The 24,186-nt window shown below is 41.7% G+C and overlaps 1 protein-coding gene across 1 annotated transcript in view; it reads left to right on the plus strand.

Annotated features, from left to right (window-relative positions):
* Nucleotides 1–24,186, plus strand: part of LOC136877459 (alpha-tocopherol transfer protein-like) — a 238,092-nt gene that overhangs the window by 174,704 nt on the left and 39,202 nt on the right. The window contains exons 5-6 of the mRNA XM_067151515.2: nt 17,317–17,510; nt 22,415–22,525. Coding sequence (XP_067007616.2) covers nt 17,317–17,510; nt 22,415–22,525 — 305 coding nt within the window. The remainder of the gene's footprint in view (nt 1–17,316; nt 17,511–22,414; nt 22,526–24,186) is intronic.

Raw genomic sequence — 24,186 nt, forward strand, 5'->3', positions numbered from 1 at the left:
TCACATAATATGTGTACGTAACATATAACATTGACAGGTGTATGACATTGACACAAGCCAGGAATGAAACATCTGGTGATGAGGAACGTACGAATTTGGAAAACACCGAGACGAAATAATAATAGTGAAGGGACAGGGAAGGGAACTACCTACGTAAATTCTTAATGGCTGGCAACTAGGTATTAACTGATAGCCAGTGGCCCTTTTGAAATTGTTAGGATTTCTTTTTTCCACAGCCTCCCGTATAATTCTGGACATGTAGTGTCTAGTTTGGGTAATAGCTCGAGCATCTGTGAACATGACATCTTGACCCGACGATAGAGCGTGCTCAGCTTTTGCCGATTTGTCTGGCTGGTGGAGACGAATATTACGTTCATGTTCCTTGATACAAGTACCAATGGACCGGCATGTTTGGCAGATGTATACCTTACCGCAAGTACAGGGAATTTCGTATACCCCAGGATGTAGATGTGGGGACAATTTATCCTTGGTTTTACTCAGACTGTGAGCAATTTTAGTGGCGGTGCCCAACACGGTTTTTATATTGTGTTTGCGGAGGACCTTGGCAGTTCGATCTGTGGTGTTGTGAATATAAGGAAAGTAGGGCGTTCCCATCACTTCTTCCTTCTGTGAGTTTGCTTGGTCGTTTCTCTGGGATGCAGGGCTCGATGAATCTGCAAATCGCTGTAACCGAAGGAGGAGCAGAAGTTCGACTCAATCTACCTAGACCACACTTCATGGCGTCTGGTGAAAGTACAAGAGGAGGTTTGAAATACAACATTCGAGTCACTGAATGAAATGTCACTAACAATCTTAAGTTAATGTGGGTGTGACAGGGGTGGTGGACATAGCCAGTACAAACAGCTTTTCGTTGATGTAACATACACTGATGAGCACATGTTTATTATATGTCATGTACTGTTTCAACTATTCACTATTTCTTCTGGTGAAAAGAAAATTCTTTCATTCTTAATCAGTATTCCCTCCAGGGTTGGTTTCTCCCTCAGACTCAGCGAGGGATACCATCTCTAGCGCCTCAAGGGCAGTGTCCTGGAGCGTGAGATATTGGGTCGGGGGTACAACTGGGGAGGATGACCAGTACCTCGCCCAGGCGACCTCACCTTCTATGCTGAACAGGGGTCCTTGTAGGGGATGTCCGACTCGTTGGCTGAATGGTCAGCGTACTGGCCTTCGGTTCAGAGGGTCCCGGGTTCGATACCCGGCCGGGTCGGGGATTTTAACCTTAATTGGTTAATTCCAATGGCCCGGGGGCTGGGTGTTTGTGCTGTCCCCAACATTCCTGCAACTCACACACCACACATAACACTATCCTCCACCACAATAACACGCAGTTACCTACACATGGCAGATGCCGCCCACCCTCGTCGGAGGGTCTGCCTTACAAGGGCTGCACTCGGCTAGTAATAGCCACACGAAATTAATTAATTGTAGGGGATGGGAAGATTGGGAGCGATAGACAAGGAGGAGGCAAGGAAACAGGCGTGGTCTTAAGTTAGGTACCGTCCCTGCATGTTCCTGGAGAAGTGGGAAACCACGGAAAACAAATTCAAGGATGGCTGAGGAGGGAACCCCCCCTCTACTCAGTTGACCTCCCGAGGCTGCGTGGACCCCGTTGCAGCCCTCGTGTCACTTTTTTAAAATTTCGTGGCAGATCCGGGAATCACACCCGGGCATCCGGGGGTGGCAATTAATCACACTAACCACTACACCACAGAGGTGGACGAAAAAAACATATTTGGCAAAATCAGAGGATATCCTGAAAAGAAATGTCATCACATTAAGTTGTTCATTATTAATATATATACAGTATATCCGCCTCTGTGGTGTAGTGGTTAGTGTGATTAGCTGCCACCCCCGGAGGTCCGGGTTCAATTCCCGGCTGTGCCACTAAATTAGAAAAGTGGTACAAGGGCTGAAACGGAGTCCACTCAGCCTCGGGAGGTCAACTGAGTAGAGGGGGTTCGATTCCCTTCTCAGCCATCCTGGAAGTGGTTTTCCATGGTTTCCCATTTCTCTTCCAGGCAAATGCCGGGATGGTACCTAACTTAAGGCCACGGCCGCTTCCTTCCCTCTTCATTGTCTATCCCTTCCAATCTTCCCATCCCCCACCAAAGCCCCTGTTCGGAATAGCATGTGAGGCCGCCTGGGCGGGGTACTGGTCATCCTTCCCAGTTGTATCACTCGACCCAATATCTCACAATTCCCGGCTGTGCCACGAAATTAGAAAAGTGGTACAAGGGCTGAAACGGGGTCTACTCAGCCTCGGGAGGTCAACTGAGTAGAGGGGGGTTCGATTCCCTTCTCAGCCATCCTGGAAGTGGTTTTCCATGGTTTCCCATTTCTCTTCCAGGCAAATGCCGGGATGGTACCTAACTTAAGGCCACGGCCGCTTCCTTCCCTCTTCATTGTCTATCCCTTCCAATCTTCCCATCCCCCACAAGGCCTCTGTTCAGCATAGCAGGTGAGGTCGCCTGGGCGAGGTACTGGTCATTCTCCCCAGTTGTACCCCCGACCCAATGTCTCACGCTTCAGGACACTGCCCTTGAGGCGGTAGAGGTGATATCCCCCGCTGAGGCGAGGGAGAAACCAACCCTGTAGGGCAACCCTAGCCTGGCTGAAATTCGAAACTTGGCCATCCGGGTGGAAAGCCATCAGTGTACTAATCATGTTTTTTCTCCACCAGCTCCATTAATCACTTGTCATACTCACTACATGTCCGTTCAGTTTCTGCCATTAAAGGTCACAAGAACATGATGTAATTGCACTTAGCTCTTTTTCTGACACGCAGGTCACTTTCAGTTCGAAAGGCTTGCACCAGGCCTCTCCAAAGGCCACACACACTCCATTAATAAATTACTCTTTTTCTAATCCACTTAATAACCACAAGCAGTAAACTTGAACAGTTACCAGCCTTGATTGACTTACGTAACATTTTATAGATAAACCGCAAAAACAAGAGTATTTCCATTAGTCATCGATCATCTACCGTATCCCTTGTAAACATTTCTCATATAACGAAGTACTATACATCGATCCCGGTGTCCTGCTAAGGATTTCGAACCAACCTAAATTACATGAAACTCTTCACATTTACTATGATACAATGCCTACAAGTAACTCGCCTATTACCGCAATAAATGGCATGCAACAATAGTTCCTTTCTTGTTGCCTTGTTTTCAATAGGGACTGTCTGGCCGAGGCGGTAAAGGCGTGCTAGGAAGGACGTGGGTTCGATTCCCCGTTAGGAAGTCGAAACATTTAAGAAACGAGATTTCCAATTCCGGAGGTGCACATGGTCCTGAGGTTCACTCAGTCTACCAGGTTAATTAGTACCAGGTTAATTCCTGGGGGCAAAGGCGGCCGGGCGTAGAGCTAATCACCGAAGTGCCAAGGTTAAGGCTTGGCCTGTACGGAGATTACTTTGCTTTGCTGGGTTTCAATGCATGCAGTATCCGGATCCATGGCCAAATAGTTAGCGTGCTGGCCTTTGGTCACAGGGGTACCGGGTTCAATTCCCGTCAAGGTCGGGAATTTTAACCATAATTGGTTCACTTCTCTGGCACGGGGGCTGGATGTATGTGTCGTCTTCATCATCATTTCATCCTCATCAAGATGCGTCGGTCACCTACGGGTGTCAAATCAAAAGACCTGCATCTGGCGAACCGAACTTGTCCTCGGACACTCACAGCACTAAAAGCCATACGCCATTTCATTTTCAATGCATGCAGTATAATGTCTATTTCTTCGCTACTAAACTTAATGAATAAATTCTGATTAAATCATATTTATTTATTTATTTATTTATTTATTTATTTATTTATTTATTTATTTATTTATTTATTTATTTATTTATTTATTTATTTGTCTTTACCAGTGGCGAACTTAGAACTCGTGGCCCTTCCACTTAACCACGCCAATTGCAATTTAATACCTATATAAAAGAGATGTACTATTATATTATAAAATAAAGGATAACTAACCTAAATAACACATAAAGGAAAGTATAAAGAAGAATGAAAGCAAAGCTCAACAAATACAAACAAGATAAAAAGAAATGCGGAGCGTAAAAGTAAAGAAGAATGAGAAAAAGTCATTATCAAAACGTTACACACAAACTGATAAACGTAACCAGTGCGTGAACAGAACACAGTACATAATAAAGTAACGGAAATACAAGTGTGGCAATAAACTATTTTTATTTATTTTTTGCTATGTGCTTTACGTCACAACGACACAGATAGGTATTATGGCGACGATGGGACATGAAAGGCCTAGGAATAGGAAAGAAGCGGCCGTGGCCTTAATTAAGGTAATTATGGAAAATGGGAAACCATCTTCAGTGCAATAAACAGTGATCTATGTACATAAGTTAAAAACTATTTACCTAACACACCTCCACTTGTACCACCACCTTATAAATTAAGGTACAGCTCAGCATTTGACTGGTGTGAAAGTGGAAACCACGGAAAACCACCTTCAGGGCTGCCGACAGTGAGGTTTGAACCCACTACCTCTCGAATGCAAGTTGATAGCTACGTGTAACAAACTACGCAGGTACTCGCTTGGTACAAAGACAGTACTTAAATATTTACATATGGGGTAATTTTCTTTTACTTCAGGTGGCAACAAAAGAAATAATATGCAATTTGATTGTAAAGTAAAACCTCTCTGAATGGCCCCTCCTAATAAGAGACCAACCGAGCGAGATGGCCGTGCGGTTAGGATCAGGCAGCTGTGAGCTTGCATTCGGGAGGTAGTGGGTTCGAACTCCTTAATTAAGGCCACGGACGATTCCTTCTCTCCTAACATTTTCCTATCCCATTGTGCCAGAAGACCAATCTGTATCAGTGCGACGTAAAGCAACTTGTAAAAAGAAATTAAGAGACCACCCCACGTCGGGATCGATATCTAAACAACCGATTTGTAACTCCATAAGAACAATGAATGTTTTATTTCCATTTACAGACCACGCCTCTCCCCAACCACTGACCACCCTAGAACCGCCGTTTTCTTACTGCTGACTCCGTTTAAAAGACCAGATTTATAAATAACTGAATTAAATCTTACTGTTTACGAGTTCCACTGACACTCAACTTAAATCTGACAGCGTTGTTAACTGTTTATATTGCACGTTTTAGGCGCTATCGGTCAAAATAAGCACTAATGAAATCCCTTTGTTTGTCATAATTTCACATAAAACGGGTATTTAACTCTATTTCCCATTTTTAGTAGTTATAAGCACAAAAGGGCGTTTTAGGAAATATCCTCGTCTAACATAATAATATACTGGTGATAATTTCCAGTTGCAAGTAGCCATTTACGTGTATACTGAACTCTTAATATACGAGTAAAAATTGAAAAACTAGAGTAGATATTTAACTAGCTGAGTGGGCATCGACTCGACAGACAAAAGTATATTTTGAAGAAAGGATGAGAACCACGTTAATTGTTGTCATGCTGCCAGGAAAGGAGCGCTGTCGTAGTATCGTAAATACTAATGGGCATTAGGCTATGGTGATAGCGCTAATGACAGCGTCATAGTGTCCTCTTTGTCCCAGTGATGTGATGTGGTTTGGATATGGAATCCTTACATGCATACCTGTAGTGCTTGGGAAATGATTCGCGTGGGTTGTCCCAACGTAGAATACTCTAACTACCTTAGGTTGTCCGTGGGCGATAATTGCAGCCAATGACCTCGGACCTCGACTACTTGCTCCGCAGAACTCCCGAGGCCATTACTACCAGCCTTGAATAATAACTTCTTTGTGGCCAGAGGACGTCGTGCTTTTACTCACACTAAGTAACACACTACAGCTCGTAAAATCGTGTAAGACTGGTTACGCAGTATCGGCGCAGTGTGTTGTTTACCGACGAACATAGCATGCATGTTGTTCTTGGTGATTGCCAGTAGCTTTCCCCGTCAGAAACATGGTGTGCAGAGTACAACAAAGTTAAAGTTTTGTGGTAGCATTATATGGGATCATTGTAGACCTCTCCTGGTCATTTCAGGTAGCATCAAGTCCCCTCAAACATCTTCCAGTCCACTGTAGAAACGTATCGAAGTCTTTTCGGAGAACAACCTATCTTCGTACTTTTTTTTTTTTACAATAATGGCCTTTGGTTATACACCATTTGGTGTTATGTCATCTTGCCATGAGGCCAGTCATGGCATTGCTACAGGGTGGGAAGGCCATGGTAGAAAGGTAGTAGTAATGGGGTGTAACAGTTAGGAGATTATCTTTATTAACTGTTTAAGTTGGTGGATTCTGCATCAGGGTTTATATAGACACTAGCTGTTACCCGCGGCTTTGCTCGCGTGGATTTCGTACTTTGATAAAAGTAATCATTCCTCGCTACTGCACTAAGAGATTTTCAGAAACTTCCTAAGGCACAAAAACTCACCGGAAAAGTGAGGTTCATTTACCCGAGTAACCATTTGAAAACCGCGTGTGGCATTGGATCTTGCGACATGGGACTGTCCATGTGAGAAACAGCCCACTCTCAAGTCGAAAAATAATACATTGTTTTAGGAAATTCCAAATAACAATTTCCATATCTGTAACATGAGTTTTATAAGTTTCCCCATAAAAATAATTCAAACCATTCCTCATTTTCTTCACATCCCTCCCCCCATTCCTTAAGTGGATCTTCCAAAAGAAAAAATATGCTTGTGTCTTTATTTTCAAAGGAGATTCCAGTACCAATTTTCACGTCTATAACATCTTCATTTTTTGAGATATACTTATCCTCATAAAAAGAATTCAACTTCTTTTTCACTTCTTTTCACGCACTCCCATAAGTAGATTTTCCTAAAACAAAAGAATACATCTTTCGTTTTTTAACGGAGATTCCAAGTTCCACTTTTCACGCCTGTGACCTTCAGGTTTGAGATAGGCTACAATTACCCTCACTTTTTCACATCTAATACGCAGCTATATTCTTCAAACTGGGCAGACCTATCAAAGTTGGTCTTATGACATGAAAGTACAGTACATCTCCATCGCCGCATATTGGGTTGCTATTTCCAAATAACAGGCACGGTTATGATCCTCCTAGCAAGGAATGTACTTTATAAAGCTTGGTGGCGTGTTCCCATCCTCCTATGTACAGCATTTCTCACCGGACTATCATGATATACCGTAAACTGTCCGGCTCCATGGCTTAAATGATTAGCCATTTAATCACAGGGGTCCCGGGTTCGATACCCGGCAGGGTCGGGAATTGTAACCATCATTGGTTAATTTCGCTGGCTCTGGAGCTGGGTGTATGTGTTGTCGTCATCATCATTGCATCCTCATCACGAAGCGCAGGTCGCCTATGGGAGCCAAATCATAAGACCTGCACCTGGCGAGCCAAATGTGTCTTCGGACACTCCCGGCACTAAAAGCCATATGCCATTTCATTTCATTTACCGTAAACTGCTGTCGCCTAGCGACAGTCTGTCGATCAAGTCGATCCGATCTTGGTGCGGGTTTGCAATTAAATTAATTACATAAAATTACTCATTACAAAAATACTACGCATCGGATTTCGTTCAAATGAATTCCTAAACCCTCCCAAGAGTAATAAGAAAACATTGTGACATTTCGGTCTAGTAGGTTTTGAGTCCATTTGTGACATACAAACAAACATTCATTTATATGTATATACTAGAAAATATAACTCCGTTGAAGATTAGAGCAGTTAGGTACGTAGATTATAGATATAGCATATAATAATTTTATCGTAATAGTTCTATTAGTCTGCACTTTTTTTTTCTTTCGAGAGTCAATATTAATATTCATTTCAGGAGTCGGACATATGGAGGGACTGAGGATAACTACTGTGCTGACCTCTTTGGGGCGGGTGCCATGTTTCCTTGATAGCATGTCCGAGAAGTTCCATTTCTTACAATAATATTTCTAACACACTTTTCAGGCCATTCTATTTTCTGTTCAACTTCTAAATTATTCACAAATACTTGTATTAAATTTTTATTCATCATATTTCCGGACAGGTTATTCTTTGTTTGTGTTTTTAGTGCACGTTTTTCAATTATGCTATAATCATTGTTGTAAACTGCATGTATCGAAAATTAAGATTAAAATAATCAATACCATCTCCCGGCTCTATGATTTCCGAAATTATGGGAGGTGTGTATTATCTTAAATCTCCCGTTAACACTATGGTTGTGAACTTTTCAATAACCCATCAGTGTAAATACATTTAGCCTTCTTTATTTGATTGAATATTAAAAAATACTGCAGTTAAGAACAGTGATGATGAATTTTATTTAGCGAATATAGGGATATACAAAATCATCCATACATAGATTTTATTACCATCCATTGATACTAACATTTTACAATTGAAACTCTTCACATCAACTCAACATGCGTCATTTTGTCGATTCACCGCACGTTTCTTCTTTCTTGTCAGATAGTGGGTAGAACTTCTCCACCATGCTTCCTTGACCTAACGCAGGAAGCTTTCGTAGAGGTGATGGCTCCTCCCCGCCATCACCCGTGGCGACCATCCAGTAAGTCGATGCGCTTTGTCGCCCCCGGAATCCTTTCGGACGCGCACCTCATCCCACGTATTTGTTAATATCTCCGAAGTTTCAGTCGTTTCCGACACTCGGGACTGAATCCCCAAACAGAGAAAACCCCTGTTCTGAGGAGCAGTACCTCGTGTCGAGTTCGACTGTCACCCCGACGATATTAACAAGTACAGTGGGGTAGTACCAACTGCGATCGCAGCAGGCTTCCCCGTAGTGATGGCCCCTCCCCGCCATCACCCGTGGCAACCATCCAGAGAGTCAGCACGCTTGATCGCCCCCGAAATCCTTACGGACGCGTGCTGGGTGAACGGGGAATAGCGACAAATGTTCTTATCCTTCTTATATGAACTGAATGCGGACTGCACAGTAAGCGACCTGTTCAACAATAGTATGCTTCTGTCGTGTCTTATTGTTGACTGTGCACCGAATGTGTTGCGATTATGGAGCAGAATGAAGGCTTCTCCCAATTACATTATTTCCTACCAGAACTTATATAGGTATATTACACTAAGGAATAAGGTCGTAAGAAAATAGAACTCAGTTTCTCTCGTATATTATATTGTTTCCTTACGGAGGATTGTTGAATTGGGCTGTGAAACTTCTGCCCTCGCATTCTGTTCTGGACACTTTTTCGTTTAAGGATATCCAATACTGTAGTAATGTTTCTACCTCAGTCATGGAGATGGTGCATCACGCTCAGTGATCAGTGATTACTATGTGTCGCATGTATGAGAAGCTGCCAGTTTCTCATATATTAATACGTTTTTGTGACAATAATGAGATTATACGTTTCCTTAGAAACAAATCCGACATGTCAAGCTTCCAACAACTGAACCGTAATATCATTTCCAGTTATTCAGAGAACTTCCTTCGTGATATACAGGCCGTATCGAGGCTTTCATCCACCCGAGAGTCCACATGCCTGTTCCATAAATTCTAAATATTACCTCACATTGTCATATAAAATCTTCCCCCACGAGCTACATCTCATATTAATATAACAGTTAACCTTTTTTTAACTCTCCATCACATACTTTCACAATTTCTGTGAAGCTTATACAAGAACTTGAAAGCCCCAGGGCTCTTAACTTGGAAGAGTGGGTTGGCGACCAGGGGGCCTTTTGATATATTACACAACTCTAAATCACAAAATAAATCCAGTGCTTTTTCTAAATCTGGAGTATACAGATTCAAATGTAACAACTGCAGCTCCTCGTACATCAGTCAAACTGGAAGCAACTTTAATATCCGATACTCCGAACATATCAACGCCATTAAATACAACAGATTCTCTGTTATAGGACAACACATACGAGACGCCAAACATAATTTCACCAATATTGAAAAAGACATAAAAATACTTAAAATCACTAAACACTACTGAAAATCGTTTTATTCACCTTGACCAATACTTCAACCCTAATTTCAATTTTAACGACATATCTGAAAAACCCAATATTCTTTTCGACTTCCTAATCTTTCTCAAAAATGCTAAATTTCTAAACACGAATTCAGTTTCCCATGCCTTACACAGTTCCTACCCACGTTTTCTACCTCCAATAATCAATCCTCCTAACCCACTCTAAACTACCCCTCCTTTATTTCCCTATCCTATCTTTTCCCATTTTCTTTTAACGTCCAGTTCTTTTAATCTTCTCTTAACTACTAATCCTCCTCCTTTATTACCTTATCCTATCTTTTCTTTTCAGCTCTCCTCTCGAAAAAAATATATTTTCCGAATTGAACTCTATACTATACTAGCTGACTACCCGGCGTAGCCCGGTTGGTTTAGGATGTTTACTTTTAAGATTAGTATCACCAGTTAGTTATGTTAAAGTGAATTTTTATAGAATTCCTTTCTTGGATATGGATTTTTACCATCTGTTATAGAGTTTTAGAGTTATTTAGATATGTTTGATTTCAAGTTTTAAATTATTTCATTTTTGGGTAAAATTTTATCCTTGTGGAAGCTCGAATTGATTGGGAAGTATTTGATCCTTTCAAAAAGATAATAAGTGATAACTTCATGTATTTATCAGTCACGGTATAGATATGATCTACACGATTTCAACTGTCATTGAGACTCTCATCAATCAGCCTTGAGACCCCAAACGCAGTGGATTCAACACTAATCACGGCCATTTTATACTATACACTACAAAACCCCTTTCAGTGCACCGTCCCAATGGAGGCTGAACGTCGACTTAAACGATATTCAGGGAGTCACAACAATGAATTCGACATTAATATCGGTTATTTTCTATTATTTTTAAATTTTTGACGGTTATTTTTACATTCATTTTCACCTCTTCTCAACCTCCATACCAATTGCGGCGAAGTATGACTTAACCATCCAGAATGTCACAGTTCAACTCAGCGAACTCGTAAACATTAATATCAGTCATTTTCGTTTATTTTCATATTTCACCACCTCCACGAGGAGTGCTACTGGTGTTTTACCCAATAGTATTTTTTTCAGATAGTAAGTCATATGTGTGCCAATTTTGTATAAGGGCTATTTTGGAAGAAACATACACAGAACGACGCCCGGAGTATCAATATTCGTCTCACTACTCCACACTATTTTCGGTTATTTTTACATCTCAGCCCTTCCCACCCCACCCCTAGCGTGCTAGGTCTACCATACTTCCTCGCAGTTTGTCTCACGATAGTAAGTCATAAATGTACCAAGTTTGGCTGAAATCTCTCCCGTAGTTCAGAAAACTATGGATTAACACTAATATCGGTCGTTTTTAGTTAGAATTATATTTCGCCCCCTTCCCTAGGGCTTCTAGGGGTGTCTTGCCCCTGCAGTATTTTTTTTACAGATAGTGTGAATTTATTAAATAAATTTAGTATTGTACCAAGTTTAGTTGACGCTATGCTGGAACATGCATACAAACACCCAAAATCTCGGTCATTTGCACATTTTCTTTTCTTCACCCCTTCTCACAACCCTGCTTACTGGGGCTCAACTTGGACTTAAACGACATTCGGAGTGTCACTATTCATTTCAACCATCCCGAAAAGTATGGATTCGACACTATTTTCGATTAATTTTATGTCTCACTCACCCCCCCACCCCCCAAGGTCGCTGAACTCACTTCAAAAGGGAACACTGCGAAATTCTTATCTCTTAATGCTGAACACGGACTTTTAAAAATCCGGAGTGTCACTATACATCTCAGCGACGCCGAACACTATACATTCGTCACTATTTCCGATTAATTTTATATATCATTACCCCTCGCCCCCATCCCAAAGGGTGATGAACTTTGAATTTAAAAATTCCGGAGTGCCACTATTCATCTCAGCGACCCCGAAAACTATGGATTCGATACTATTTCCGATTATTTTTATATCTCACTCTCCCCTCGTCCCTCACCCCAAAGGGTGATGAACTTGGACTTTAAAAAATTCGGAGCGTCACTATATATTTCAGCGAACCCGAAAATTGTAGATTTGGCACTATTACCGATTATTTTTATCTCATTACCCCTCGACCCCCACCCCCAAAGGGTGATGAACTTGGACTTTCAAAAATTCCGGAGTGTTACTATTCATCTCAGTGACCCCGAAACTATGGATTCGACTTCTATTTTCTATTATTAATATGTTTATATCTCCCTCCTCCTCGCCGCCCCCTCCCCGCTAAGGGTGCTGAATATGGACTTAAAAAAATCCTGAGTGTCACTATTCATCTCAGCGACCCCTTAAACTATGGATTCGACACTATTTCCGATTATTTTTATATATCATTCCCCCCTCGTCCCTACCACCCCAAAGGGTGATGAACTTGGACTTCAACAAATTCCGGAGTATCACTATTCATCTCAGCCACCCTAAAAATTATGAATTCGGCTCTATTTTCTATTCGTCTTATTATTATTATTATTATTATTATTATTATTATTATTATTATTATTATTATTATTATTATTATTATTATTATTTCTCACTCCTCCTCGCTCCCGCCCCGAAGGGGACTGAAATTGGACTTAAAAATCCGGAGTGTCAGTATTTATCTCAGCGACCCCGAAAACTATGAATTCAACACTATTTTCGATTATTTTTTTAACTCGTCCCCCAAGGCCCCTCCTTTAAGGGTGCTTATTTTGAAATAGCAATCCAACATGCCGTGATCGAGATGTACTTTCATGTCATAGTACCAACATTGATAGGTCTGCCCATTTTGAAGAATGTAGCTGTGTATTAGACGTGTGAAATATTTAAGAAACTTTTAAACTTTCCCCCACGAGGATTTTCTTTTTCCTGATACTAAGTCATAACTGTACCAAGTTTGGTTGAAATCGCTCGAGTGGTATAGGAGGAGATGCAATACATACATACCTACATACCCACCTATAGACCTATAGATTACATAGACTCGCCTTTGCTCGTTGGGAACCCCCAGTTGGTCTTCGTTAGGACGGGGGTGATAACTCTTGTCATTCCATTATTGATATTCTATATTTTTAAAAGTTTCTTAAATATTTCACACGTCTAATACACAGCTACATTCTTCAAAATGGGCAGACCTATCAATGTTGGTACTATGACATGAAAGTACATCTCGATCACGGCATGTTGGATTGCTATTTCAAAATAATAGGCATAAGAATGCACCTCCTATCAAGAAAGGTACTTTGTAAGTCAATGCGGCGTGTTTTCATCCTCCTATATACAGCAAATATTATCCTCATCACGTGCAGGTCGCCTACGGGTGTCAAATCACAAGACCTGCACGTGGCGAGCCGAACATGTCCTCGGGCACTCCCGGCACTAAAAACCATACGCCATTCCATTTAGCGGACTATCATGGTATAACGTAAGCTGCTGTCACCTATCAACAATCTGTCCATCAAGTCGATCAAATCTTGGTGCGGCTTTGCAGTTTAATAAAATTACATAAAATTACTCATAATAATAAAACTACCTTACCGATTTCGTTCAAACCACTTCATAATCCCTTTCAGATGAAATAAAAACAAATTGTGAAAATTTCAGCGAAATCGGCCCAGTAGTTTTTGAGTCTATTAACGTCAAATATAACTTACCAACATCCAATTTTATATATACAGTATAGATTTTTTTTTTTTTTTTTTTGCTATTTGCTTTACGTCGCACCGACACAGATAGGTCTTATGGCTACGATGGGATAGGCCTAGGGAGTGGAAGGAAGCGGCCGTGGCCTTAATTATGGTACAGCCTCGGCATTTGCATGGTGTGAAAATGGGAAACCACGAAAAACCATCTTCAGGGCTGCCGACAGCGGGGCTCGAACCCACTGGATTACTGGATACTGACCGCACTTAAGCGACTGCAGCTATCGAGCTCGGTAGGGTTTATATAGTTAGATTGGTGTCTTGCAGAAAGTGGATCTGTGCTCTGTAGATTTTTGTCACCGTGGTCCGAAGAACAATGTTGACATTTGTGGGGAATGGGATATGTAGTGACCGAAGCTGTGCGAGTAACTTGGTTCGTCTTATCTTCGTAGTAAAAATGAAATGACGTATGGCTTTTAGTGCCGGGAGTGTCCGAGGAGAAGTTCGGCTCACCAGGTGCAGGTCTTTTGAGTTGACTCCCGTAGGCAACCTGCGGGTCGTGATGAGGATGAAATGACGATGAAGACGACACATACACGCAGCCCCCCGTGCCAGCGATATTAACCAATTATGGTTAAAATTCCCGACCCTGCCTGGAGTCGAACCCGGGACCCCTGTAACCAAAGGCCAGCACGCTAACCATTTAGTCAGATCACTTGTCACCACTAATGTCTTTTCTCCTTGCTTCCTACCTCAGATATTAAACATATTGATCACTCCAGGAATCTATGTAACAAGTTGTTATTGGATGTCTAGGCTTATCTCGCAATCTGCAAGATCTACATTTAGTGAGACAAACTGAACTGATTTATCATTCTGGAGCATGGTTAAAACCGTGCATATTTTCAAGGAGACCGGTTATCGAGTATATAAACAGACGCTTCCTTCACGAACCTAGCCTCAATTAATTACTGACATAGGTACAGGCAACGCGGCAAAACTGCACGTGAGTCATATCATACTCCAGATACTAATTTCTAAGAAACACCAATAACTTTTCATAGACGTGGCATTTCTTTTCAAAAACCGCACATGCGAGGCATTTATTTTGCTCTTATTTAGACATTCTATTCGAATTCGTAAGTTCATACAGCAAATGCCGTCCACTGGCCACGGGGGTCTGCCTAAGAAAGGCTGCAAGCAGGCCACAATAACCACACGAAATTTTTATACCACAATGTTAAGTTAAATAGGTGGAGCTACATCCAGTTTTAGTTTAATTTATAAATATCCAATAACTCATTCTTGCTCACATGATATTTTTAAAATTCTAGTCATTTATTCTGAATTAGCCCGCCTGGTGGCTCTGATGGTTAAGGCGTCAAATCTAAATAGTATAACACCGTGGTTAGCCGGTTAGAGTCCCGTTGGCCGAAACAACTTTCACCATGAGATTGTTGGTTGTCAGGGTAGGAGAGGTGGTGGTATACAATTTCTCATGACTAGATTGCGTGAAAAAAGGCTGGATTAAATTCCAAACCTCTCCGCAGTGCTCATATGAAGCGAGGGCATATGATGTTGTTAAGACTTGAGCAGACCCCTTGGTGCTCTTCGACAGGAGTAGGCTATGTGCCGGAACCGGGTTTCACCCTACCCTCTCCCTTCCTACTATCATATATCACATCATTAATTTCATACCATTAACTTCTATGATGAGGCTGAAGGGCATCCGGTCGTAAAAACTCGCTACAAAAGTTCATCTCACTTCACACCCGACCCTGGAGAAGCGGGACAAGGATTGGACATACATTCAAACTGAATTAAATTAGTTACAGGGCACTGGGCATCCTCCCCAGTTGTATCCCCGACCCAGAGTCTGAAGCTCCAGGACACTGCCCTTGACGCGGTAGAGGTGGGATCCCTCGCTGAGTCCGAGGGAAAAACCGACCCTGGATGGTAAACAGATAAAAAAGAAGAATAAGAAGAACTCCGTACACGTTAGTACGACATCATCTTCTTCTTTTCTAGCCTATTTCAATCCACTGCTGGATATAGGCCTCTTTCATATGCTTCCATCGTCTTCGGTCTTGAGCCACTTGGAACCAGCGTGTTCCAGCCAACAGCTTTACGTCGTCGAGTCATCTTTTCTGGGGTCTTCCAATGCCTCTCTTGTGTTCCCATGGTCTCCAGTGAACAATCCTAGAGGTCCACCCGTTGTAGTCTTGTTGAGCTACGTATCCTACCCATTGCCATTTCAGCCTTGCTACTCAATCTAGGATGTCTGTTGCATTAGTTCTTCTCCTTATGTCCTCTGAACGTATCTTATCCCTAAGGCTGATCCCTAGCATCTGTCGCTCCATGGCTCGTTGTGTTTGCTGAAGCTTGTGAGCACTTTCCTTCGTCAGAGTCATCGTTTCCAGACCGTAAGTAGTAACTGGCAGCACGCACGTATTATAAACCTTGGTCTTCAGGTTAATTGGAACATCCTTGTTGGTGAAGATGAATCTTAGTTTTCGGAATGCTGTCCAACTCATTCCTATTCTGCGAGGAATTTCTGCACGTTGGTTGTGTTGTCCAAGATAGATGTACTCATAGACAGCTTCTATATATTGGTTTCCCATTTTAAGTGGTCGACTGTCTGGGCTTAGTATTTTCGTTTTTTAATGTTTATTTCCAAACCAATCTTAGCAGAGGCAGTTTTTAATTCTTGGATCATGCTTTATAGTTCATCTAGATTTTCACTTATGAGCACAATGTCATCGGCTAAACGCAGGTGGTTCAAATATAACCCGTTGATTTTTATTCCTTTATTATCCCAATGAAGGGTTTTGAATACATCTTCCAAGGCAAGGGTAAACAGCTTTGGAGAGATTGTGTCACCTTGTCGAAGTCCTTTGCCAACTGGGATTTTATTGGTGATGAGGTCTTCGTCCACACTGAGTACCATTGTTGCTTGATCATAAATGTTTTCCAGGAGGTTTATATACCTTATCATTGCATTTTGAAGTGCCTTCATGATTGCCCAAATCTCCACTGAGTAAAAAGCTTTTTTATAATCAATGAAGGCCATATGAATCTTGATGTTGTACTCAGTGGTTTTCTCAAGAAGAAGACGAATAGTCTGGATGTGTTCAACAGTTGAGAAACCTTTACGAAATCCTGCTTGCTCGGCAGGTTGATAAAATTCCAGTTCTCTTGTGAGGTGGTTGGTTACAATTTTAGTCAGGAGCTTGTAGAGGTGTGATAAAAAAACTCACAGGACGATAGCTCTCTAAATTTTCCTTATCACCTTTCTTGAAGAGAAGTATCACTTTAGCATTTTTCCAATTTTCTGGTATTCTACCAGAGTTAATACACTTGCAGGCTCGTAGAAATTCTTTATAGAACAACAAACGCCTATGGTAAGCGCCAGATACAGTAGTACGGTGAAATAGGGGTTTCAACTGTACACGTAACACTAATGGATTCTATACCATACACACAACATAAACAATTAAAGAAGGATCATGACATTTTAGTCGTTTTTTATGAGATCACACAAGATAATATGACGACCCTTCCTCACACTATTAAGTCCTGGAATACTTCCTTTTTTAATTGTAAATTTAATTACCTTCTGCCCTGCGGGTTTCAATGGTTTACCTCTCCTGGGTCATGCTCTGCAACTGATAATGCACACCATCAAATTAATTATGTAATTCTTGTGTATAGGGAACTGGAACCCACGAAATTACTCAGTGGAAGAGATCTTCAAGGCGACCGTTATAGTTCTCGAGCTGGCCATCCTGGAGCAACGTGCACAAGTCTTGGGCGGTGTGTGTATCTTCGACCTCGGAGGGCTGTCGCTGCAGCACGCGTGGTCCATGACTCCACAAGTGGCGAATCGCGTCGTCCAGCTCATGGGGGTAAATATACTTCACTCAAGAATCATCCTACAGAGTTGTCAGGAATGAGGTGAGTATGTAAACATAGAGGAGAACTGCTTGTCCGAACTGATGTGGAGAATAGAGGCTGCTTGGCCGAGATGGTAAAGGCCTACTCAGCTCGCCTCGAAGGACGTGGGATCACTTCCCAGTCAGAAAATGAGCTTCCACTTCTGGATAGACACTTAGAGCTTTGAGGATCATTCATCGTACCCCAAAAGAATAAGTACCAGGTTAATTCCTAGAGGGTGAAGGAGGGGGTGGTGAGGTAGGAAGGCGGACGGGCATAGGGCTAGCGACTCTATCCTACTAACTCTGGAGGTTAGGAATTGTGTAGGCCTTTACCTTCCACACTTCCTAGTGCTTTCGTGCCCTGTACAGAGGTGATTTTGCTTTAATTTGAAGTGGGTAGTAATGAATACTCCAAAAGCGAACTTCTCATCTACTCTAAGCATTCCAACTGAGAACATAAGGAGGTTAAACTGTCACTCACTGCCAATCTACACGAACTTTACAGAGGTATTCTTCGAAATTCGTGGTCGATTTTTGAACGAAACGTTTTCTGGCACAAAAAAGAGGTCAGCTGAAACTTTGTAAGTCTCCGAGTACAGGTAGGATTGAAAAGAAGGAGCAAATCATCGTAGATATTTCTTGACTCATTATTTTTTACAACTTTACTTTACGTCGCACCGACACAGATAGGTCTCATGATGACGATGGGATAGGAAAGGGCTAGGAGTGGGAAGGAAGTGGCCGTGGCCTTAATTAAGGTACAGCTCCTTCATGTACTTGGTGTGAAAATGGGAAACCATGGAAAACCCTCTTCAGAGCTGGGGTTCAAACCCACTACCTCCCGAATGCAAGCACACAGCTGCGCGCTCCTAACCGCAAAGCTTGGTCGACGTGAAGTCCATACGTTGTCAAGATGTTCAGAATATGGCAAAGGGGTCGCAGCTTCTGGAAATAAAATAATAATGTAGCCATGGGGTTAACTCAGAAATGAGTATGAGGAACATTTTTATGTGCAAAGCTGGTTCGTTATAGCCAAACAACAAGCAATCTCGAAGATTAAAACAAGAACGTTTGCACCTCCATGGAGAAAACAAATAGGCCTACCATCATCCTAAATTTATTTAGAAATTAAAGGAGACGATCCTCGATGTGTTATCGAAGAATTCTTCTGATCTTTTGGAATGTTGACGTCGACACGTTAACAGCCGGGATCTGTAGATCAAAGAGCTCATGGAAGATATGCAATGCGAATGAGAAAATGAATCGCCTACTCCGTGCAGCAGAATGTCGGGTGTTATGGAGACGGGCAGTTGAATACTTCAAATGATTCGTCACAAATGTCACTGAAATATGGAATAATAATAATAAGAAGAAGAAGAATAAGAATAAGAATAATAATGCAGCAGAATGTCGGGTTTTATGGAGACAAAAAGAGCAAAGCAAAGTCACCTCCGTACAGGCAATGAAGGCCCTTGAAGGAGTGGAAGGTAAAGGCTTCCACCATTGTTAACCTCGGCACGTGATGGGGTAGAGTGGTTAGCTCTACGCCCGGCCGCCTTTGCCCCCCAGGAATTAACCTGGTACTCATTTTTGTGTAGGCTGAGTAAACCTCAGGGCCATATGCATCTTCGGAAGTGGAAATCTCGTTTCTTAAATTTTACGACTTCCTGACGGGGATTCGAACCCGCGTCCTTCCGGGCGAACTGAGCACGCCTTTACCGCCTCGGCCAGGCAGCACCTGTTATGGGGACAGGCAGTTGAATACTTCAAATGATGCGTCACAAATGTCAACACTGAAATATGGAATAATAATAATAATAATAATAATAATAATAATAATAATAATAATAATAATAATAATAATGTCCGCCTCTGTGGTGTAGTGGTTAGCGTGATTAGCTGCCACCCCCGGAGGTCCGGGTTCGATTCCCGGCTCTGCCACGAAATTTGAAAAGTGGTACGAGGGCTGGAACGGGGTCCACTCAGCCTCGGGAGGTCAACTGAGTAGAGGTGGGTTCGATTCCCACCTCAGCCATCCTCGAAGTGGTTTTCCGTGGTTTCCCACTTCTCCTCCAGGCGAATGCCGGGATGGTACCTAACTTAAGGCCACGGCCGCTTCCTTCCCTCTTCCTTGCCTATCCCATCCGATCTTCCCATCCCTCCACAAGGCCCCTGTTCAGCATAGCAGGTGAGGCCGCCTGGGCGAGGTACTGGTCATTCTCCCCAGTTGTACCCCACGACCAAGTGTCTGAAGCTCCAGGACACTGCCCTTGAGGCGGTAGAGGTGGGATCCCTCGCCGAGTCCGAGGGAAAAACCGAGCCTGGAGGGTAAACAGATGATGATGATGATAATAATAATAATAATAATAATAATAATAATAATAATAATAATAATAATAATAATAATAATAATAATAAAGACTTCAAGCGGTCAGGCACAGACCAAGGAACTGTTTCCTTTATAAACCTTATCCACTGAAAGATAAAAAGTGGTATTTTATAAGCCATACTCCATAAGTGGCGTTAATGCACCCGGAAAGTGATTCAGCACTTACCAAGGACATTTGTGCTATCAGTGTTTTATATACTCAGATACAGCACCTGGGTACAGACTCTCTCTTTTTACTTACATAATAGTAATTTATATCCCCTTTTCCTTTACACTAGACACCGAAGAAAACGATGGATGTTTTATTTTGCTAGTGGCTTAATGTCACATCGACTCAGACCGGTTTTTTTGGTTACAATGAGGTGTTACAACTGGGAAGGGAGGCACCACCACCACCATTTGCCTGGTGTGAAAATAGGAAAATCATGGGAAAAAGTATCTTCAGGACTGCCGATAGCGGGGTTAGTACCCATCGTTTCCCGAATGCAAGCTAACATCTACACGGCCCGAGCGAGGCAGCTAACTCGCTTGGTTTTCTTTATTCGAGAAAATTATAAAATACCAATGATTTTTCTCAATGCGTACCTCTTAAGTATAAAACGGGAAAGCAGGTCCAGAGCTGCTGATAACACGGCTCGAACACACCACCTCCCGAATTCAGTAGTGGAGCTACGAGGCCATGCAGTGTACGCGTTCTGTGGGTACCAGTAGATACCCCTAATAGCTCAGCAGTTGCTCCCAAAAGCAGTTTTCTTCAAGAAAATTGAAGGAAAAAGATCGATGGGAAGATGTAGGAATGTAAGAAACTGCGACATTAGTTCGAATGAACATTTTCTGAAATCAAAAGAGCCAGGTAATAATAAATAATTAGATCGCCAACCTTCGGAGCGAGGTGACGTTCTAAGAAAAAGAAACAAAAAACACAGTACAAGAATTATATGAGTAGCATTACAACGTTCACTCTTCTAGCGCACGAAGACCTCATTTTGGTTCAATAATAATAATAATAATAATAATAATAATAATAATAATAATAATAATAATAATAATAATAATATGTGTATAACATCTCTTAAACTAGAAATTTTAAGATAAGTCGTGTTGGAATGTTGTCCTGCAGGAGTTCCTAAACGTCCTAGAAGTCAACATCACTCGGTAACATGGAGTTGTGTCGAATCGCAGCCTCTGAAACTACCGACGCATCATCTGGAATGGCACCTGCTACCTTGGGTACCGAAAGATGGCTAATAGACTGCACAATAAGTAGAACCCTGCACGGATGCGGATATTCGCGAAGTTAGTATCTTGCCGGATGCAAACTGTGGGGCAGTGCGGAAAATTTTTGCTGATAATTTCTAAATAATGAAGTTTACTGATTTTCACTCAGGTGTACACTTATTTTTGCTTGTGGTTAGGCGAAGCTTGCCATTGTTATGGGAGGATGGTGATAAACCTGTGACTGTAGGTGTCGGGTATCAGGCCTGTTGCATTACGTTAACAGATTTATATCTTTCAATACCTTGGATGGAATATAGTCAAATATTTCCAATATCCGCGGATAACCATTCGCTAGGTTGACGCTAGGTAGATGCGGATAATATCTTGTATATCTGCGCAGGGCTCTATCAGTAAGGTTGGCTTTTACTACCAAAGGGAATCCGTGTGTTTATTTATTCCTTGAAAATTTATACTTGTCTTTGAGTCTACTCATTGTCAGTTTATGAAGGAATAGTTATTTAATTGGCATATGGATACTTTTAAAAATACGGATAACACAAACAGCTCTTTGAGTACCTTGAATTGACCTACAGATATTGGTGTGTCACGTAGTCATTCGCACGGCTTGGCTTTCTTAATCGAATATTGTGAATTTACCGCTTGGTCTGCGTGTTTCAAAAATACACGTTATCATTTCAGGGTTGAATTTCTCACATATAGAGATGGGAAAAGTGTGTGTGAACATTGGTCCGGAAATGCGTAGTTTCTTGGCCTCCACAATCACCTGATCTAAACCTGTTGGACTTCTTTGTGCGGGTTTAGGCAAAGTCTTTGGTGCATGCGACTGTTGTGGAAGATGAAGCAACACTTCACGACAGAATTGTAAGGTCGTTTCAAACAGTACGTACAATACAGGACATGTTCGAGCGTATTTGTAACAACATGCGACGTCGAGCATAAGCCTGTAGTATGGCAGGAGGTGGGCATTTTGAACACTTTTGCAAGCTAATTACCAGAGTACATCAGTACATGCAAGATAGATCACAATACTAGAGTTTCTAGCCCACAGCATAGTTTAATATCTCGAAGAATACGCATTTGCGGAACCATGTTTATATAGACCTTTTTCCTTCTCTATATTTGAGGAATCCAACCCTGAAATTATGCCGTATATTTTTGAAACACTCTGTATATTGTGATCGATTTCGAATAAATATTTTATACGCTGGAATTAAGTCATATATCAACCATCATTTCTCTGTTTCAGGGTAGTTTCCCCATCAGGACACACGCCATCCACATCGTGAACCAGTCGTGGGTGTTTGACATCGTGTTCGCACTCTTCAAACCGCTTCTAGATGAGAGAATGCGGGAGAGGGTAAGGCGTGCTTGATTCTGCATGGATACACTCAACAGAGGCGCTGGAATACAAAGTATCATAACTCAAAAATTATTTTTCTCGTGTTTTCTAATATTAATTAATATTTCTAATTTTAATCGTTCAAAATTACGAAAATTCAAATTAACAACTAGGATTTTCGAATATATTTATTTCAGCAATACCAACGCAAATTAAAGGATAACAGAAGGAAGTGTCGACAATAAATCTGAGTTTCATAACAGTGCACACTCTATTCCCTTAACGCTTTTATTTCCGGAACGCTCCATCAAGAAACTCATTTAAAAAGGAGCGTCTTAGAATTATTTCCTTGATCCGCTGCTCAATTTCTTACATATAACTACCGTACATTCATCCTGTCATATAGTATCGTTTGTGCTTCTATCGTGTATTCCTTCGCATTTAATGGCTGCATGTTTTAAACTAATCACGCTAAATTTCGTAGAGTGGGAGAAGTAGGTAGAAGGAGCGAAAGTTTTTGCTACCATGAACACGATAGCTCGAAGGAAGTAGGACGTTTGAAGCTGCTCTTGCAATTAAAGACTAAAGAGCAAATATTCTCTACACCTTAAATTATTATAATTTTTAAACAATAAACTGTATGGACAATTTCCCCCTGTGAACCATATGACCTTTCTGCGATGGGGAGATTTATGCGTCCGAATGAAGCGGGTAGCCGAGCCGTAGATATAACCATATGACCTTTCTGCGATGGGGAGATTTGTGCGTCCGAATGAAGCGGGTAGCCGAGCCGTAGATATAACCATATGACCTTTCTGCGATGGGGAGATTTATGCGTCCGAATGAAGCGGGTAGCCGAGCCGTAGATATAACCATATTACCTTTCTGCGATGGGGAGATTTGTGCGTCCGAATGAAGCGGGTAGCCGAGCCGTAAATATAATCATATGACCTTTCTGCGATGGGGAGATTTGTGCGTCCGAATGAAGCGGGTAGCCGAGCCGTAGATATAACCATATCGGAGAGGCCAGACTAACGAATGATTAATCTAAATGGGGTAGCAGACTTTTAAAAAATGTTGTAAGGGTGGCAATCGGGGTGAATGGCTGAAACAGCCTTGTACTAGTACTTAACGTTTGTCTCTTAATACGACGAAGTACATGGACTTCCACCGAGACAATGACTCAGTGACGAAAAAGCCCACATTAAGAAAGGCAAGCTCACGTTCATGGCATCATAAGATCTAGAGAAGGCATTTGATAACGTTGATTTGACCAAGTTATTTGAGATTCTGAAGGTGATCGGGATCAAATACAGAGAAAGAAGGGTTACTTACAATATGTTCAAAGATCAATCTCTAGTGATAAGGAGAATGACGGAAAACAGCAGCGATTCAGGAAGAAGTGAGGCAGGGCTCCAGTTTATCCGTCCTCCTTTTCTATCTAGAATAAATGATAAAAAGTGAAATCAAAGAGGGATTTCGAAAACAAATCACTGTTCCGCAGTTTATGGAGAATCCAAAATTCAGATTTGCTGATTGTATTGTTACTTTTGACTCTGCAGAAGATTTGGATTATGTGCTGGATGGTATGGAAACGGTCTTGGGGAAGGAGTACAAGACGAAAATAAATAAATCCAAAATTAAAATAATGGAAAGAAGTCAAACGAAAACGCAGGTGA

This window comes from Anabrus simplex, chromosome 7 (genome assembly GCF_040414725.1).
Source record: "Anabrus simplex isolate iqAnaSimp1 chromosome 7, ASM4041472v1, whole genome shotgun sequence".
Classification (NCBI taxonomy): Eukaryota; Metazoa; Arthropoda; class Insecta; order Orthoptera; family Tettigoniidae; genus Anabrus; species Anabrus simplex.